This window comes from Prionailurus bengalensis, chromosome C1 (assembly GCF_016509475.1).
Source record: "Prionailurus bengalensis isolate Pbe53 chromosome C1, Fcat_Pben_1.1_paternal_pri, whole genome shotgun sequence".
Taxonomy (NCBI): domain Eukaryota; kingdom Metazoa; phylum Chordata; class Mammalia; order Carnivora; family Felidae; genus Prionailurus; species Prionailurus bengalensis.
Genome location: NC_057345.1, coordinates 152,062,936 through 152,081,955, shown reverse-complemented (window position 1 = coordinate 152,081,955; position 19,020 = coordinate 152,062,936). Strand labels below are relative to the sequence as shown.

At 43.1% G+C, this 19,020-nt stretch overlaps 1 protein-coding gene and 1 long non-coding RNA gene across 2 annotated transcripts in view; one reads left to right on the top strand and one right to left on the bottom strand.

Moving 5' to 3' along the window:
- Positions 1 to 7,128: 7,128 nt before the first annotated feature.
- On the bottom strand, positions 7,129 to 17,535 carry LOC122481384. The gene is made up of 3 exons (XR_006296840.1): positions 17,278 to 17,535; positions 11,367 to 11,397; positions 7,129 to 7,380 (listed from the first exon to the last, which is right to left on the bottom strand). It is a non-coding gene; the product is annotated as an uncharacterized LOC122481384 (long non-coding RNA).
- DPP4 (dipeptidyl peptidase 4) overlaps positions 16,692 to 19,020 on the top strand; it is a 79,265-nt gene continuing 76,936 nt past the window's right edge. Inside the window, exons 1-2 of the mRNA XM_043576902.1 lie at positions 16,692 to 17,015; positions 17,542 to 17,629. Of these exons, the coding sequence (XP_043432837.1) occupies positions 17,010 to 17,015; positions 17,542 to 17,629 (94 nt within the window). The 5' untranslated portion in view covers positions 16,692 to 17,009. The remainder of the gene's footprint in view (positions 17,016 to 17,541; positions 17,630 to 19,020) is intronic.

The following is a 19,020-nucleotide window of genomic DNA, read 5'->3' as shown; positions in this document are numbered from 1 at the left end:
ACCATGAGATCTTGACCTGAGCCAAAGCCAGCCAGTTTAAATGACTGAGCCACCCAGGTGCCCTATTGCGAATTTGTTTTTAATAAATGAATAAACTCTCTTAATGTCTTCTCAATAGGACTTTTTAATTTTTATCATTTTTATTTTTTATGTTTATTTGTTTTTTGAGAAAGAGAGAGAAAGAGAGAGAGAATGAGTGGGGGGAAGGGCAGAGAGAGAGGGAGACACAGGATCTGAAGCAGGCTCCAGGCACTGAGCTGTCAGCACAGAGCCCTCTGACATGGGGCTTGAACTCATAAACTGTGAGATCATAACCTGAGCCAAAGTCAGAGGCTTAACTGATGGAGCCACCCAGGTGCCCCTCTCAATATGACTTTTTAAAATTGTGTGAACTTGTAATCACATATGTGAGGGAAGAGCATCTTGAGTCCACTGGAAAGGTGAGCAGAGATTTGTGTTAAGTGGAAGCAGAGTTGCTTATTGGCAGAGGAAGGAAGCCAACACATGCCTGTTATAGCACATGTTTAATGGATCTTATTTTAGAACTTACAAGAACCCTAAGAGGTAGACATCTCTTATCTCTATACTGATTCATATAGTAAATCTCAGGAGAGTTGGATAAATCACCCTAATGCACGGGGCTGGGAAATTGTAAAGCTGGGATACAAATTCAGATGATTTTAAAGGTTTGTTCTTTTTATTATCCCGCCTAGTCTTCCAATGCACAGAAAATAAAATAGACTATAAGTTTTTCAAGAATAGGAGCTCTGCCCAAAGCAGCATGTATGCGTGCACTCACCAAGCATACATTCGGGGTCTACTCTGAACCAAGTTTTGTGCTAGGCCCTGAGAATACAAGGGTGAAGAAGAGAAGCAAGGACAGTCCCCATCCTTGAGGAGCTTACAGACTAGAGAGGGTTTCAGAAAAACAAAGAGACTACGATAATCAGTATGATCAGAGCCATAGGGAGAGAAAAGTGAAGGTGCTCTATAAATTCAGATTTTCAGGATTTGGCAAGGTGAGTTGGAGGAAACAGCCTCCAAGCAGAGACTTTGCAAACAAGCATTGTTTGTTTGGGTGCAGGAAACCAGGGATGCTACTGGAAAGAGAGTTCCTGGAAGGGGATACTGAGTGAGAAAAGGCCTGAAACAAAGAGCAAGGTCACACTGAGAAGGTGGCAGGAATGGTGGAGATGAAAGGAGATATTGCAAAGGAATTTACAGACAATGCTCAAAGGATTGGAAACAATAGGACCACACTCACAATTAAGGACAATGTCTCTGGGCAGAGTACAGAGATCCAACAGAGGGGTAAGGAGAACAAGGAGCAGGGAGGGCACTAGAAGTCAGAAAGCCACTAGGAGAAGTGGTGGTGGCCTTCACTAAGAAGTGGTCCTGGGGACTGGGAGGTGGGAGAGCTGAGTCTGGAGACTGATGTGAGGGAGGAAAAGCACACTGGGACTGTCCACAAGCTTTCTTAAGTTTCTCAAGAACATTGAGAGAAAGCCCTAGAACAATTAATACAGCTCAAATCCCAACACACAGAATGTCATAGAAAACAACTATAAATTGATACTCCCCATTGACGCAAATGGAGACTTCCTTGGAATATTACTCAGCCATAAAAATAATGAGATCTTGCCATTTGCAACAACATGGGTGGACCTAGAGACTACGATGCTAAGTGAAATAAGGCAGGCAGAGAAAAACAAATACCACATGATTTCACTCATATGTGGAATTTAAGACACAAAACAAATGAGCAAACAAAGAAAAAAATGAGACAAACAAAAAACAGACTCTTAAATACAGAGCATATACTGGTGGTTGCAGGGAGGGGGGGGAGATAAATTAAGGGGATTAAGACTACTTTTAACTTGATGAGCACTGGAAATGTATAGAATTGTGGAATCATTATATGGTACACCTGAAACTGACATAACATTGTATATTAATTAGACTTGAATTAAAAATAAATTTTTTAAAAAGACAGTTCTCCTGAGCTCTAAAGTATAACTCTTCCTTTAAAAATCTTAAATTGCAGCATCCAGAGGGAAAATCTCTGATAATAAAGTACTCAAGCATTTTAAGGCATTTATCTTTAATGGGATTAGAAGTCTTAATCTACCTTCTTGGAATTAATAGGAGAGCAGGAATTCTTTTCCTCTAGTCCAGATGTAGTCGTTCTATGATTTTGCATTTTCTGGCTGTCCACAGAAAAAGATTTGTTCCATGATTAGTGAGCCTGTTAGGTTCCTCCTTATGTTTACGCTGCACAGTGTTATCAGATACTCATTAGCTTCGTTATTAAGACCGTCTATTAGATGCACACAAACTGAAGAAGAGCATCAGCTCTTTTGCATAATTTTGAGTTGTGAATTATTCCTGTATTCTGTGTACTGGGACAAAAATATAATGGAGAGGCGTTACCTTCGGACAGAATTTTTTCAACCCAAAAACGTTTCTTGGAATTCTCATCATAACGGTAAATTAAAATTTCTACTGGTCATTTTTGATTAATTTTGTGTTAGCACTATTTATTCATACAGAGCAGTTTAAAAATGTAAAGCATTTCTTATTGAAAGACATAGTCTTCAGTGAGGTAAAGGAAGATTTCTTACATCTCCCAACACAGTTCACCTCTGACTCAAAGAACACAATAGTCATTTCATAAAATGTATTGACGCTAGGGTTGATAGTAAATTAATATATTTTTTATAAGTTATGAGACTGATATTTAATTAGTGGGCTCAAAATAAAATAATTGTGTTTTCTTTCATCAAGTACTGGTATATTATAGTGTGGAACATGGTATCATGTTTCCATGTTGCAGCAGTATCTAAAACGATATTTGAACTTATCTTAAGTTTTTCTTAATAGCAATATGTTACTATTCCAATATCAATTTTATATTTGACACACGTATAAAATGTATTATTTTATGAATAAACCTTAAACATATCAGGTTGTACTATATTAAATTGTCATGCGTAGGTCAAAAATAGTCAAGGATCAGGATTACCACATGGTTCAAATCTAACCTTTACATACCTGTTTTCGTATCCCTTTGCATTATTAGCAATGGCCGCCCAGTCATTAAGTGAATGCCTAAAAGAAATAACATTTATATGACATATATTCCATTAACCACTAGTTAAAAGTACTTGACCCATACATAAGCCTTAACTGCCCACAGGGATGACTGGGTAGAAAAAAGGTCCAGGAATCTGATCCTATGTATATTTGAGTTAAGCTTATGATTTTCACTAAAATAATAAAGAGTTGTTTGTTTTTTAGTAAATTCTGTGCTCGAATAAAACTTCAAAGGGAAATTTCTAAACATAAATGACCTACTTACTAAGCATTGCCTTTCAAAACAATAGAGAGGATGGATAGTTACTGAAGACTGTCTACCTGTCTACCAGCTATGCTTTCAATAGAGAATAGGAAAAAACAGAGGCTCTTCTTGGGAAAACAGGAAGATCGTGGACTTTAATTGGAAAACCTGGTTTGTCTGAGCAGTTTTATTTCACTTCCCTCAAAAGTGAGAATGCCTTGGTCATTCCTCTCTCAAAGAAGCTGTATGGCCTAGAGAGGACAGCAGGACGTTCGGGGAAGAGGTGAGGCACGTTGCATTCTAGAGCCTCTGAGATCCAGGAAGGAACTTAGAGCTGTCAGGTGGAGGTCTCTGTAGGGCCGAGGGCTGTCATGTTTCACCACTAGAGATAGCATATCAGGAGTTGCACAAGATTATTGGGTAGAAAGAAATTCTTGCCATTTATACCTTTTATGACTTATATTTATATAAAATTCTACTTGTGTTTAGCAATATAAGTATCTTAAATTTTTGCATTCGCTCTTCCATATGTGCATTCTTAGTTCCTGAAAACCCTGAGAAAGAAAAAGAAAGGTTATAAATAGGAATTAGAAGATCTGATACCTGCCCATGAGGTGTGTACATTCGTGGGTGGAAAAGATGAACCTACATGAAAGAGTTAGAGTATACACCTTAGTACAACACAGTTGTCCTCCTCCCTCAGGGCATTAGTCATGACAATACATTTCTGTAGCACCTCCCTTCCCAGGAGCCCAAGCAACAGCCTGCAGGACAAACTGCCAAACAAGATACTCCTCATGATCCTTGGAAGCCAGTGACTCCATCTGGGAAACCAATTCAGTCTCTTCTTTCTAATCATAAGCCCCCCAGACTTGGGTCCTACCTAACCTTTGTCACGGTGGGGCAATACCTCAGGAGTCCTGGAAGGAAAATTAAATAATGCTGGTAAAAAAAGAATACCATGACAACTCCACTCCCATTTATGGAGACTACCCCCTGCTCTTTAGAAGTGTTTTACTTAACTCGCCACACCTCTTAAATCTTTAAATACTCTTGTAAAGCACTGCTCCAAAAAGACAATGAGGCAGAGCCTGAGTAGGCAACTCGCCCACACTCTGTCTACTGTACCAATGTGCGTCTGTCCAGTGTTAGCTACCAAATAAGCCAGAGAGTGGAACAAAGAATGTTTGTTTGCATGACCGCAAAATTCTAACCCGCCCCCTACCCCCACCCTACCCAAAGTTTTTAAAGTTTCTAGAGAGATTCTGAAATGCAGTTTAAAAATCTACTGGGACTTTAAATCTATGGAAAAAGAAAATTGCCCAAATGTACCACCTCCTACCCGGGAAACATCCCCATTACTTGTGCACCCCCTTCCCCTCTGGCTGGGTTACGCACCACTCGAGGGTACTGTTTTATAACAGTCTGCTGCAGCCCAGGCTGTCTTTCCCCTAGATGAGTTGTCTTCTCCCCACTGTCTCAGCTTAAGATTATTGCATGTACATTCCTTTCCTCCTGTGAACATCTGTTCAACATCCTTCAGACTGGAACCCATTCATGCACAGACCTTCGGGGCACTGGAATATTGACCCACAGCTTTTTCCTCTCGCAACTATTTTTAGCCTTATAGTTTGTATTTTTCAACACTCCAGTCATTTTCATGCCTCTACTTAGTCTCCTCATTTCTCCATGTTGTGTAATATTCCTTTGAGTTATCTTTTTCCAAGGAACTCAAAGAACTCGATGATTCAGCCCTCTGCCCACATACCCACATGAGGAAGGAGGCTCTCCTCCCTGCTTATCTGAGGCACAAAATTGTTTTGGCTCCAGTGCAGCTCTGTTTTTCCAGCTGTCAAGCAGCAGCTGACCAGATTTTTTTTTTTTTATCCACACTGAAAACTGACATGCAGCAAAGTGCGTTATGGCTGGTGGGGTGGATACAGGGTCTCAAAAAAGCACAGAAGCAAAATAGAATCTTGGAACTCAGAGTGGCAATGAACCTATGCAGAGAGGCAAGCTTGACAATTTTATTATGTGCTAGGTACCAGGCCAGCTGCTAGGAATAAACAGAATAAAACCCAGCCCTTGGCCCCTCAGAAGGGAAGGACACAAATGAATTAGCATTTATTCATTCAGTGTGTCTGTAAACACATTATGAGCAGCTATTACATGCCAGAATTTATTCTAGGCCCTGAGAGTACATCAGTGAATAACATAGACAAAATCCTTGGAGATGACTGGATGCAAAAAAAAAAAAGCATCGGATATAATTATATGGACTGGAGTCAGACCTCTTGGGTTCGAATCCTGGCTGTGTAATACTGGGAGGAATGTTTGCCTTTCTGTGCGTCGTCTGTGCGGTAGGAACGGTAACAGTACCCACCGCATAGAATTATTAGGAAGATCATAGGAGCTAATACATGTCAAGAACTTAGCAGAATGTCTAGTACCTAGCATGGGGTCCATGGTCTTACATATTATTACATTAGATAATATGAAAATTAATAAAAGGAAGTCTTATTTAGAATGGAGTCAGAAGGCTGCCAGGGGTAGTTTTCATGCCCCACCACTCCTCCGCAACTGCAGACCCAACAGGAAAGGATGCGCCTTGCACGTACGTGGTTACTACTTTACTATCCCAGCAAGCCTAAGATAGGCTCCCACCCCACTCCCCTCGACAGCCCAGCCAATGAGAGACTGCCACAACTCAGCCAATGAAGAGCCACTATACTTTGAACTCCGGGTTTACGCCAATAGGCTTTTTGTATGTAAAAGCCCCTCCCAACACGTCCCCCTTACTCTACGAAAGAGCCTGTCTCTCCTTGGTTCTACAGATTTGCCTATGCTTTTGCCATAGTTTGCCTGTCTCCAATTGCAATTATTTGCTATTCCCAAATAAACCCATTTTTGCTGGTAAATTAACAGGAAGGGCATTTTTTTTTTTTTTTTAGAGTAACAGTAATTACATTACAGAGTGAGAGAATTTTGTTAAAAAGAAGTGAGGCATGAAGCGCTCAGGGAGCATAGAAGCAAAGTACCTCACTTAGGAGGGGAGTTCGGTGGACAAATTTAGAGGAGCTCCCACTGAAGTCCAGTCCATAAGATTAAGAGCTAATCCAAAGAAAAACAGGGCTAGTGGAGTACGAGGCAGAGGAAACATTGTGCGTGATGATTTGGAAGCGAAGGAGAGAGCAGCGATGCTTGGAAGTGCACCTAATTTAGCATAGGTGGGGGAGGTTGGGAGAAGCGGTTAAGAGCGGAGATCAGATCATGACAAGGAACTCCAGCTTTATCCTTCAGCAGGAGAAGCCATTAACTGTAAACAGGAAAGTGACAGAGCTGCACTGAGCGAAAGCACAAGAGAAGCCAGTCAGAGGAGACAACTGCAGTGAACTGGATGGGAAGAGAGGAAGGCCCGAACTCACGTGAAAGTTTTGAGCTTAGAGGGGTGTGGACAAATAGCAGAGACAGGGAAGAGGCTGATGTGTAGCGTCCGAATGAGGGGACAAGGAAGACTTGTGGCTTTCTGGCTTGGGCAGTGTGGCAGGTGACGCCTCTCCCTGAGGTGGCGCCTGATGGAGAAGGATCAAACTTGGTGTGTGGGGGCCCACGGGGGAGTGAGTGTGGCTAGCGCCAGCAATAATTAATAATTAACTTACTGTTGGCTAAATTGCCTCTGATAGGCTTCTGAGTGATCCAGGCTGAGCCATCCAGGAGCTCAGATCCAGCAGAGAGATCCCTGCTAAAGAGATATGTGGAGAAATCATCAACATTTTGGGAAGCTTCTGGGAGTAGCTGAAGTTACTCATTTATTATCTCATTAAATCTCCACAACTCTGTGAAGTAGGTTAGAAAAAGACCCACGGGCATATAATAATTGGATGACAGACCCAGGCTTGTCTGACTTTAAAATCTTCACTCTTTCCTCTTCTCCACACTGCCTTCTGGGTGGTATGTCGAACGTCTGGAAGAAGCAGTTGTTTCTGTGTTTCATGGTTTTGGTACGTTGCTGATTTCACTCCAGCCCAACCCTGCTGTAGTTTCTGGAAATACAAATATTAATAAAACTTGTCTGCCACAGCCAAAGCAAGGTACAAGAGACAGAAAGACAACAGGTCATCATTTCAATATAATATGGTAAGGGCAGTGGCAGAGGTATGCACAGAGTACATTTGCCACAACTTTCGAGAATCAGGAAGAGTTCTGGCCTCAAAAGTCCTAATAAAAGTGCGCGTCCAATCAAATCCATTCCTTGGAATAGATGGAGTATGAAAGTGGAGAAAGGGGTGGAGAGGTGGGACCTTTGCCCGAGAGAACTTGTTTGGAGGAGTTATTACGCCAGGGGATACTTGGCATAGACGGGATCGTGAAAAGAGAAAAGAGCAAGACCTGAGTGGGAAATGGAAGGAAGAGCCCCTAGGGGACTCTCACACTCTAAATATCAGATCCACAGCTCAGTGCATTCACGTGGCCTCTGGGAATTCTAATATCCTCCCTCAGCCTCCCCCCCCCCCAAAAAAAAATGCTTTTGGGGGACCAGTAAAGCCGTCGTCTCTGGAATTTGGTCTTGGATTTTGCTAGCAAGCTTGGATGGATTAGCAATGTAAACTCCATTTGTAAACACTGTGATCTCCATGATGGGCCTGACTTGTTCACTATGATATTCCCAGTACACTGCCTGACAAGGTAGCAGGCAGTAAGTATGAACCTTGATTGGATTAAAGCTAAATGTAAATTAACAGTTAGTTACACTCAGAAAATTAAAAAAGGTTTTTTAAAATATATATTGCATTTTACATAATAGATTTACCGTGTTGAAATTTTTTGTTCTTCCTAGTAGAAGCCAGAGCCCTGAGTTGCCCATTGAAGAACGTCTGATTAAGTTATTTTCTCATTATTCATGGCCATCATCTAGTTTCCACCAAAAGACTTTGGGTGGTCTTTGCAACGTTACTCATAACCACATGACCTGATTTAGAATCAATCTTCTGTTAAAAAGGACACCACAAACCCAAAATGGAGCCACATAGGCCAAATCACCAAACCAAGGCTTCATACCTAATCTAATTGCAATTCCAAACTCCCCAGAAATGTAGTCTTCATGGGACAATCAGGAATGTTCTGGTCAGCACCAATCAGGTAATCTGTCTCATGGACTCGCCATCACCAAAAGGAAATTGAGGTGATCCACCTAATAAGATCCCCTGCCATTGCCCCAAGGAAAGGTTACCTTACCTGGAACAATCCTCTTCTTCTTTTGCAAATAACTTCCTTATCCCACCCTCCTTCCTACAAAGACCTTCCATTATGTACAACTTCTTAGAGCTCCCTTTTACCTACTAGACGGGATGCTGCCCGATTGATGAATTGTTTAATAAAGCCAGTTGGATCCTCCACTTTACTCAATTAATTCCAACCAAATTAATAATCCACCGTTTCTTGTGAAATCTCTTATAGTTTGTCTGCCAACATGTTAATGCTAATACATTGGTGGATATGACAGAAAATCTTAACTAGAAAGAGATAAACATTTGTAATGAAATCCTCAAGGAGTCACTTGAACACTGAGCCTTTTCCTAGGCCCCAGCAAAGTCAAAGTTAACATGTAAGTATTCAACAAACTCAGTAATCATGTATTTTTCTATATAAGACTCCTACTGAATGACTTATCTTAATTTTTTAGCACTTGCTTCTATTTCCAAGCATCTTTGAATATTATAACTGCTATGGTCAAATGGCCACAAAATGTGGACACATCATTTAAATTATTAAGATACTGATGCTAATAAAGGACAAGAGAAATGATGTATAACTGCCTTTGGGGTGGTGGAAGAAAACAAATATCAAGATGTGCATGCTGCTGAGATGCTGGAATAGAACAGTGAGAGAATTATTATTTATGGTATCTTTTTATTCATGTAATGTCTTCCATGGCTATATCTTCATTCCATATTATGGAAATAAAACAAAGACCATCCAAATAGGAACAATCAAAAGCTATGTTTTCAGAGCTTAATAGTGTAAGGGAGTCAGCCACCATCACTTGGCATTTGGGCCCAAGGCAAGCAGGGGAGTGGGAGTGCGTTATAGGTTAAAACAAAAACAAAAACAAAAACAAAAACAAAAACAGGAGGTCTTCAAGTGCGCCCTGATTGGAGAATATTGGCATGGGAAAACAGGAAGAAGTCTGACTAGAAACAGAATATCTTGTAAGATTAGGTTGGGGAGCATATTAATCTTTTTCTGGTTAGTTCCAAGTTAGCGGGGGAAGCTGGCAGTCACTGACCAAGTCCTGACCAAGGTTGCTGTAGAGGCTGTAAGTCAGAATCCAATTGTCATATATGATCTGGTCATTATCTACCTGCATATGGAGTTTCTCAGCATTAAGATTTCAGAGGTTAGCTTTCCTAGAATGAACTCAGTATATCTATCATATGCTGGAACCAGTGCTCCAAAGGAGTAAAGATATTCTGCTGATACGGAGTAATTGCCACATCGGTGTTGAAACTGTGTTAAATATACAGCAAGCATTCTCACTGAGGACAGATTTTGTTCCAAGGGAATGATTCTTGGGGGGATATATATATATATATATATATATATATATATATATATATATTGCTATTTCTTTCCTTACATTATAGCAACCACTACCTACCCAGCCCATCCACTCCACCACTAACTCCAGCCTCATAAACATGTATCAACAGCATCACATCTACCACATGTTTAAAGCTTGAAAAACACTAAGGAGGAGATGTCATCATAGCCACAGCCACTTTGTGAGAATATGGTTCTAATGATCTTGAACACATTTTCCCATAAGGTCTTCTTAAGTCAGTCTTCTTAGTAACTTAATAGAAGCAAATTCTCCCAATTAAAAAACCCACAGAATATCCAGAAGGCACCAGTGAAAGAAAAACACAGAAGTCTTCTCCCCCTTGGGCTGGTGTCTGGTCTAAAAAGTAGCAAAAGGCCTTTCCTGAGCACTAAGTGTGACAAGAACCCCTTATTTGGTATTACTCATAATTGGGGCAAAGCAAACGCCCCAAACCACAGCTGGGAAACAGTTTTTAGAGAGTTATAGTTAAGTAAAAATCAATGTGACTAAATTCTTTTATGATAAGCTTCACAAAGAGAAGCACCTTCCCAATTAATTTTGCAACATCAAGTGTATTGCCCCTCATCCTGTCTCTGATTCTTCTTTCTCTCATCCATCCAGCACATACTACTGCCTGATTCTCACAGCTGAAGTTCAAATATGAACTTGAACTGGTTCCTTTCCCCAGCAAAAACTTTCAGTGGCTCCCTAGTATATGCTGAATATTGAATTTAAGACCAAAGAATATTCGACAACTGACCTTTATTTCCCAGTACTCTCTAGAATACCCTATATCCTGGTGAAACAAAACTAATAGATTTTGCCTGAAGATCCTCCAACTTTCTCATTCAGCCTTTGCGTGCAGTTGTTCTTTGGCCTAAAATTTCTTTCCATATATCTGAATCCACAGAATTATCCAGCCAGCTTTCTATCTTTTATATATCTCTTGGTAGGATTGAATTTTGTTGTAAATAGGTTCTATTTAGGACACAACCAGAATAATCTTCCAAACTTTGGTTGGTAGGAAAAACAGAAACAGATGGGATCAATGTTGAAGGTAACCTGTAAAGTGAGTTGTGATCTGGATTTTAAAGGAGGTGAGGTGTGAGGTTTGGTTTGGGCAGCAGGAGTCCATTCCCAGATAAGTGGGGCAGATTACATGGGGGATAGGTATCCACTGAGCAAAAGAACAAATAAAAACCTTTGTACTTACTTTACTTATCCTCTAAAGCCAAGACCAAGGAGGAGAATCTGTTCAGCTCCCTCACCACTCCCTCTGCCCTGGCCCAGCCTCTCTCTTTCCCTTCTTTCTACTTGTGAGATCCCCCATCTTCCATGCCTCTGGTTCCAACCCCCAAGAACACAGAGAAAGATTTTAGATATTTTTCTTCATTTATCATTTCACATTTTCATTTTTTCAATACTTACTACGCATGTGTTCTGAGCATTTCACGAGACCCTGGAAAATGAAGGACCAAAGAATATTATAAAAGCATAAATGGAACATTTCCAATCTTTATGAGAAGATGATTAGCAAATAATACACACTATCACCATGTTGGGTTGTTTATTTTGTTATTTTTCATTTGGGCCCTCCCATTTACTTTTTGCCTTATCTTCCCTGCCCATTGCCTTATGAGTCTGACCCCTACAGATAGCATGCTCTATTATCCAGGTTTCTTTGCCCTCTGGCATTAGTTGCTTTCAGCCAGTAGGAGGTACCAGCAAGATATTAAAGAGAAGTAGGAGAAAGTTACCAAAGTATTTATTCCTTCTGCTTTTCATCTATGTTGTGCTGTAATATCACATTGGTTCCATCTTTGCAGGGCAACAGCTCACTCTAGGTGACCCCACCTCCAAGACTGAGGGTTCTTAAAAGGGGTTGTTCCCATAAACAGCTACAAGGATAACATGGTAACCAGAGTTTCACCTACAATGATGGTGGTTCATTTATCATGAGGTACTTAAGAATGAAGTAGATGGACAGCATTCTAAACTATGGCTTGATTTAAGCAATCAGAAAAATTCTAGGTCTGTGGCAGAAATCTCACTTAAGTTGCTGTAATAGAAATTCATAGCCTCTTAAGTTTCCAGACTCAAACTATTTCATTCTCAAACCAGAATGCCATGTTTAAAATGAAGGCCAGGGGCGCTTGGGTGGCTCAGTCAGTTAAGTACCTGACTTTGGGTCAGGTCATAATCTCAAGGTTTGTGGGTTCAAGCCCCATGTCAGACTCTGTGCTGACAGCTCAGAGCCTGCAGCCTGCTTTGGATTTTGTGTCTTCCTCTCTCTCTGCCCCTCCCCCCCACTCATGCTCTCTCTCTCTCTCTCTCTCTCTCTCTCTCTCTCAAAAATAAATAAAAATGTTTAAAATTTTAAAAAATAAATAAACATTAAAAAATAAAACAAAATAAGATAAAATGAAAGCCAGATCTTTTTGAGGAAGGAGCCTGCAGTTGCCACACTAACTTAAATCTTCTTCCAAGTTTCCCTCAGGAAGACACGTGACATAAAGTTAAGTTGGAAAGTGACCTGTGAAAAGGGACATGCTCAGACCTCCCGGGAGTTATTAAATACTAGCCCTAGGTTTATACTCATTTCTATAGGGTTAAAACACCATTATGGTCCAGTGGTATATTAATTTCCTATTGCTGCTGTAAGAAATGAGTACAGGGGCACCTGGGTGGCTCAGTTGGTTAATTGTCAGACTCCTGATTTTGACTCAGGTCATGATCTCTCTGTGAGTTCAAACCCTGCATCAAGCTCTGTGCTGACCGCTGGGAGTCCGCTTGGATTCTCTCTTTCCTTTTCTCCCTGCCCCGCCCCCCCCCCAATAAACAAATAAACATTAAAAAAAAAAAGAAATCACTAGAAACCTGGTGATGTGAAACAACAGAAATATATCAGCTTATAGTTCTGGAGGTCAGAAGTCTGAAATAGGTCCTACTGGGCTAAAATCAAGGTGCCATCAGGGGGTGTATTCCTTCTAGGCTCTAGGGAAGAATTCTTCTCCTGCCTTTTTCAGCTTCTAGCCTGCATCTTTGACTGGTGAAGAGACATTACGGTAAGAAAGGCCAATGGGAAGCCCCTGGAACTGTCCCTCCCCCACAGCTATAGAGTAAAATCAAAAGTAATACCACATCCCTGGTGGTATTATCACAAGATAAGAACCCAAAAAATGCAAGAATGCTGGTTTTCTATCCTACACTCAATTTCCCCATTCATTCAGTCAGTGCAAAAGTAAGATGAATTGTGGAAAATGTTTATGAACCAACCTCAGCAGCCATTTCCAGTGTGGTAACTTTACTGGGTCAAACAATATCGTCCTAGTACCTGGGGGCTATTAACCTGAAGAATACTTTTTTCTTGATCTAATTAATAGGACCATCCAAAAGAGTTTGCCTTAACTTAGAAGGGTCAGCAGCATAGTTTCACCATCTTACTTCAGGGCTACGTCAACTCTCTTGCTCTCTGTCATAATATGGTCTCCCAGGACCTTAGTCGTATCCCATAGAACATCACACTGATCCATCACCTGGGTAACATTATGCCAATTGGACCTCAAGAAGCATAAGTAGCGATTTTGTTATGTGCTTTAGTAAGACAAATATGGCCACAGAGTAGAGGGTAAATCCCATGAAAATCATGCGAAGTTTCAAGGAATTCAGTAGTCTAGAGTATGCCAGGATATCTCCTCTAAAGTGAAAGATAAGTCACTATACCTTGTATGCCCACCACGAAGAGGAACAGTGTTTGCCAGAACTCTTCAGATTTTGGAGAAATGATATACCACAACTGGCAGTGCTTCTCCAACCCATTTGCCAAGCGCCTCTAAGTCTGTCTATCTCGAATGGGGCCTGGAGCAAGAGAGGGCTTCCAAGTTGAGGCTGCCCTGATACTTGTATCTTAAAGATCTAGCAGATGCAGTACTTTTAGACATGTCTGTGGCAGCCAGAGATACCATACAAGGCCTCTGGCAAACCCCAATAAGAGAATCACAGAGGGTATGCCTAAGGACTCATGTCCTTTTTGCCAATTTATTAGCTACCTATTGATGTATAATAAAATACCCCCAAAACTCTGGGGCCCATCTTAGATTTTGGCTACAACAGTCAACAATTATTCACTATACGAAAACCAACTCCTCTCTTTCTCCAGGGCCCTGGTAGAGACAGAAAGCATGATCCCGGAACCAAGACTACCAAGCATAGTAGTCTTCTAGGGCTGCTGTAATAAAATACCACAAACCAGCAGCTTACGCTTCTGGAGGCTGGGAGTCCCAAATCAAGGGATCGGCAAGGTTGGTTCCTTCTGAGGGCTGTGAAGGATGAACCTGTGCCAAGTGTCTCTCCTTGGCTTGTAGATGGTCATCTTCTCCTTGTGTCTTTTTATATCATCTTCTTTCTGCGCATATCTGTCTCTGTGTCTAATTTCCCCTTTTTTTAACCACTCAGATTAGAGCCCACCCTAATGACTTCTTTTTAACCTGACTACTTCTGTAAAGATCCTATTTTCAAAACACCTGTAGCTTCATGGGGAGTTCTTGATAGCCAGGTAACAGAGGAAAGGTTAGCTTTATGCCAAGTAAGCTGGCAGCAGTCCTAACTGGATGGCTGCTGCATCACAGCCCCTCTCAGGGAATACAGTAGGAAGAGAAATCTTCCTAAGGGGCAGAACTTTTATTACAGCTGTTTTTTTCATTTTTCATGGAAAGAGAAATGACCTGATATAAGATCAACACTGACTCATAGGTGGCAGCCAATGTGTTGGCCAGCTGGTATCTTAGGGACTTGGAAAAAAACAAGCTTGAAAGACTGGTGATAAAGAAGTTGGGGTAGGGGAGATTTGGGAAAAGAATATCTTGAAGAGGGAAGGGTTTGAAGATATTTGTGTCTCATGGAATGCCCTCCAGAGAACAAGATTATCTGTCCCATGGATGTCAGCCAACCTCCCCCCAGCTTCCCCTTGCTGGATGTATGGTGCCATGATACCGGCATGGAGGCTAAGCATGGGCTCAGCTGTATTGCCTTCCCTCTCCAAGGCTAATGTGACTTGTGGCTTCCTTCCTCCATTGCTTTGTGCACAAACTGATAAGAGCAGAGGCCTACACTGAGCCCCCAGTATGGCACCATTCCCTGTAGTCCTTGTTGGTTGGCTCTTTTCATAGCTCCAGCTCACAGGCTCCAGTAACACTATTGACTCACCTTCTGAGCAGTTGGAAAAGGGAGGAGCAGATGGAATTGAAATATACTACTAAAGGCAGAGTTGAGAAGAATTGGTGGCCAAGTGAATGTAGTAGGAGAATGGCAAAGAAAACCTGAGATGAGTGAAGTTTTCAGTTTTTGTGAATGGTGAATGGGAACACTTTGAATGAAGACAGGGATGACCAGAGAAGGGTAGGGAGAGACTGATGGAGGAGATGAAGAGTTCAGTTTGAGCCTCTGGAAGTGGGTGAGGGTGAGCATATGTATGCATCGTGAGCAACCAGTGGTCAAGGTGGGGGGGGGGGGGGGAGATCCTGAGTTTAGAAGCAAAGTCAGCACTTGAGATAAAGGATGAAAACTTGATTTTATTCATAACTATGTTAATGTCCCACAGGACTTTGCATGTTTGATCTTTTACCTCTAACTATGGACACGGAGACTTTGCTTTTCAGCTGCAGTGAACAAGCTGAAGAGGCCTTTAAGAAATGGTGGGGTGGGGACACTTACCCTCAGAGGAAGTAAGCATAGGGAGACCCTAAAGGCAAATGTTTACCACAGCATTTTATACTGAAAGTGCCAAATGCACAGACCTCACCTGTCTTGTCCCACTTCTCTATCTCCAGCAACTAGAAGAGGGTCTGGCACCTTGTAGCCACCCAAATATTTAGGGAGTGGTCAGAATAAATGGGAGAATGTGGCAATGAGGGAAGGAAGGAAGGAACGAAGGAAGGAAGGAAGGAAGGAAGGAAGGGAGGAAGGGAGGGAGGGAGGGAGGAAGGGAGGGAGGGAGGAAGGAAGGAAGGAAGGAAGGGAGGAAGGAAGGGGGAAGGAAGGGAGGGGGAAGGAAGGGAGGGAGGGAGAAAGGAAGGAAGGAAGGAAAGGAGGGAGGAAGGAAGAAAAGGAGAAAGGAACCAACCTTCAGAGCATAATGGGGACGTGGGGAAGGGAAAAGCCAAAAAGACCTCCTTTTCCCTCACCCTCTGTAAGACTGAAAGATGAGAGGCCATGTGGAGTAATGGTTATGAACATGGACTCTGAATTCACGCTCCAAGACATCCTAGCTGAGCGGCTTGGACAAGTGACTTAACTTTTCTGTGCCTAGGCTTCCTCCCTGCAAAATAAACACAGTAAATGCTTACAGAAGCTCCTGGGGAAAAAAGTAAGTTCCACATTAAGTGTTATTGTTATTATTTTTGGCAACTTGATGAGAAGGTAAAACAAGCTGGAAATTCCCTGCGGAGGGTGAATTCAGATACTTAGCCTTCAAGCGCCATTCACAAATTGAATAATCCCATTCTCTCTCACTTTGCCTTCCAGAAGCTTTAAACACCCCCCTGCTTCCCAACATACTTTCACTAGCAAAAGACAGAGGCCTGGGTTTTAGCACAGCTGCCAGCAATGAGCCGTGAGTCCGCAGACCCCACGGGAGCCGAGCGCCCAGATCCCTTATTAGCCAAGGCCGACCGCCGTCTGTGCGTGGGGTGCGGCCCGCAGGCACACTCCGGTTCCCGCTCTCGCCACCCCGCCCGCGCGTCCCGGGGCCACCCCGCCCGCGCGTCCCGGGGCCCCCGCGCCCTGCGCGCCCCGGCTGACGCCCCGCGCCCAGCACACGGGGGAGGCGCCTCTCGGGCGCCCCCCGGCCGGGATGCCAGTGCCCGGCGCCGGGCGCGCCTTCGCCCGCAGCCTGCCCGCGGCCTTTATACCGAGCCGGCCGGGTGCTCACTAATGTTTAACTCGGGGCCGAAACTTGGGAGCGCCCAGTGACTCCGCGCGCCGAGCAGCGGACCTGGAAGCGCGTCTCGGCGGCTTGCCTGACTTCGGCCTGCGCTCCTGCTCCGAACGCTCAGTTCCGGGCACACGCCGACCATGAAGGTGAGTGAGGAGCGCCTTTCCCTAACCCCAGGGGCGAGTTGTAGGTGCTTCTTCACCAGACTCTCCCCCAAGTGACCCCGAAGCTCGCGGAACGGAACCAGGGGCTCCTGTTCGGCGGAAGTTCCAGGGCCACCCTCGACAGGTGAAGGGACCTCCCCGAGTTCCCGCCAGGCGCTCGCCCCCCGGGGTTTCTACTAGAAAGAGGTGCCAAGCCTTGGAGGACGCAGAGAGCCATCCATAAAACGCTCGCTCGAACCCTCACCTGGCTTCTCCCTCACTTGGCTTCTGACGTTCAGGAGGCGTAGAGAAGCAAACGCTAGTGTGCTTGGAGGCCAAAAGTTCAAGGGCGACCGCTCTTGGCAACCTCCGCGCTCCAAACCCTCCCAGCCCACTGTGCCCCCTTTCCAATGCACGCCCATCGGCAAACCCCGCTGCCTAGGGTGCAGGGCGGGCCCCGACCCTCTACCTCTACCGCGCTGGGGCCAGACGGCTCGCTCTAACCGGACACGATCTGACCCGCCTGCAGACACCGTGGAAGGTGCTCCTGGGACTGCTGGGGCTTGCTGCGCTCATCACCATCATCACCGTGCCCGTGGTTCTGCTGAACAAAGGCAGTAAGTTCGAAACATTTGAAAAAGATAAGACAACTGGAGACCAGGATCGGGTTCTACCTTACCACACCGAGAGCTAAGGATCTTGCTGGGGGCTTGGACCAGTGCACCAGGTTGTAGCTGAGGCTTCCCTGATCGTGGCTAGATGCCGTTCCCGGGGTCTCCAGCGTTCAGGCTGCAGAAGGTTGGCAGCGGCCACATTTTATGTATCATAAATACACACTTCCTGAAATTAAGGAGAAGCTTTAGGATTTCTTTTTATTAAATTCCAAGTTAAATGTTTAATATGATTTCAATGTAAAAAAAAATAGCCTCCCTAGTAGGGATCTTCAAAGGAGAAGATGTGGTGTTTGAAGGTCCCGAACAGTAGTAAGGCTGTCATAAAAGGAGGGGAAAAATGAGAGAAAGAAAACTCCCAAGATACAGTTTTGAGAAAAGACTGTATGGGGAACCCAGGTTCTTTTCCTTCCAGGGTGATGGAAAGTCATTAATTGGAGAGTTGAGATGCAGGGAAATAACTATTGACCACTTATAGCAGTATTTCAGAGTAAATCATAAAACTGGTGTACGTGGTAATATTCGGAAGGGGATGGGATCAGTGATGTGTGGTGGATTCTTTCATTGAAAGCCACCTTCATTTCTTTTAGCTTTCCTGACCCAGTGCAGCTCTAGTTCCTGATATAAAATGTTCATATAATGGAATACACATTATTGGGTGCAAACAAGTGAGAACAACTAGTTTGGGTCTCTTGTGGCCTGACTTTACTTCTAAGTAAATATTTACTTTCATTTCAGTAAGACACATTCTAGTCAGCCAACTGAAGCATTCTCTCTGGATGCTCTATCTAACCAGGAAATGTGCAGGCAGTGCTCACGTACTGAGGGGTCTTCTCCAGATTTCAAGGTGACAGCTCAGAATTAGTTTGTGAAGCTATCAAGGACTTTGTTTGCCTGGCAATTCCAGGACTGGGGCAGAGGTCCCAAAGGTTAAGTAACTGAGTGTGCTGACCTATTGATAATGACTTTTAGTTAAGAAAGCAATGGTTACCGTCGTTTTAAACAATTAAATGGCAGACATCAGTTCACTTATATTTGACTCTTGTTTTTTTGAAATGATACTTTGTATGTTTAAACAACCACACACACAAAGCCTGGCTGTAAGAAAAGAATGGATCATCCATACGATCAATAAATATTCACGTGGCTTACATTATGTCCCAGGCACAGTGCTACTTGCTGCAAATACAAGGCTTGAAATTTTTAAAGATCTCTGACCTCAAGAACTTTATAGCTAGTGGGAAACAAATATGCAAAAAGTCATGCATTTAAAAAAAAAAAAAAAAAGGATAGCTCATTTGTCTCCAGAACATCACTGAAGCACACCACAGCATCAC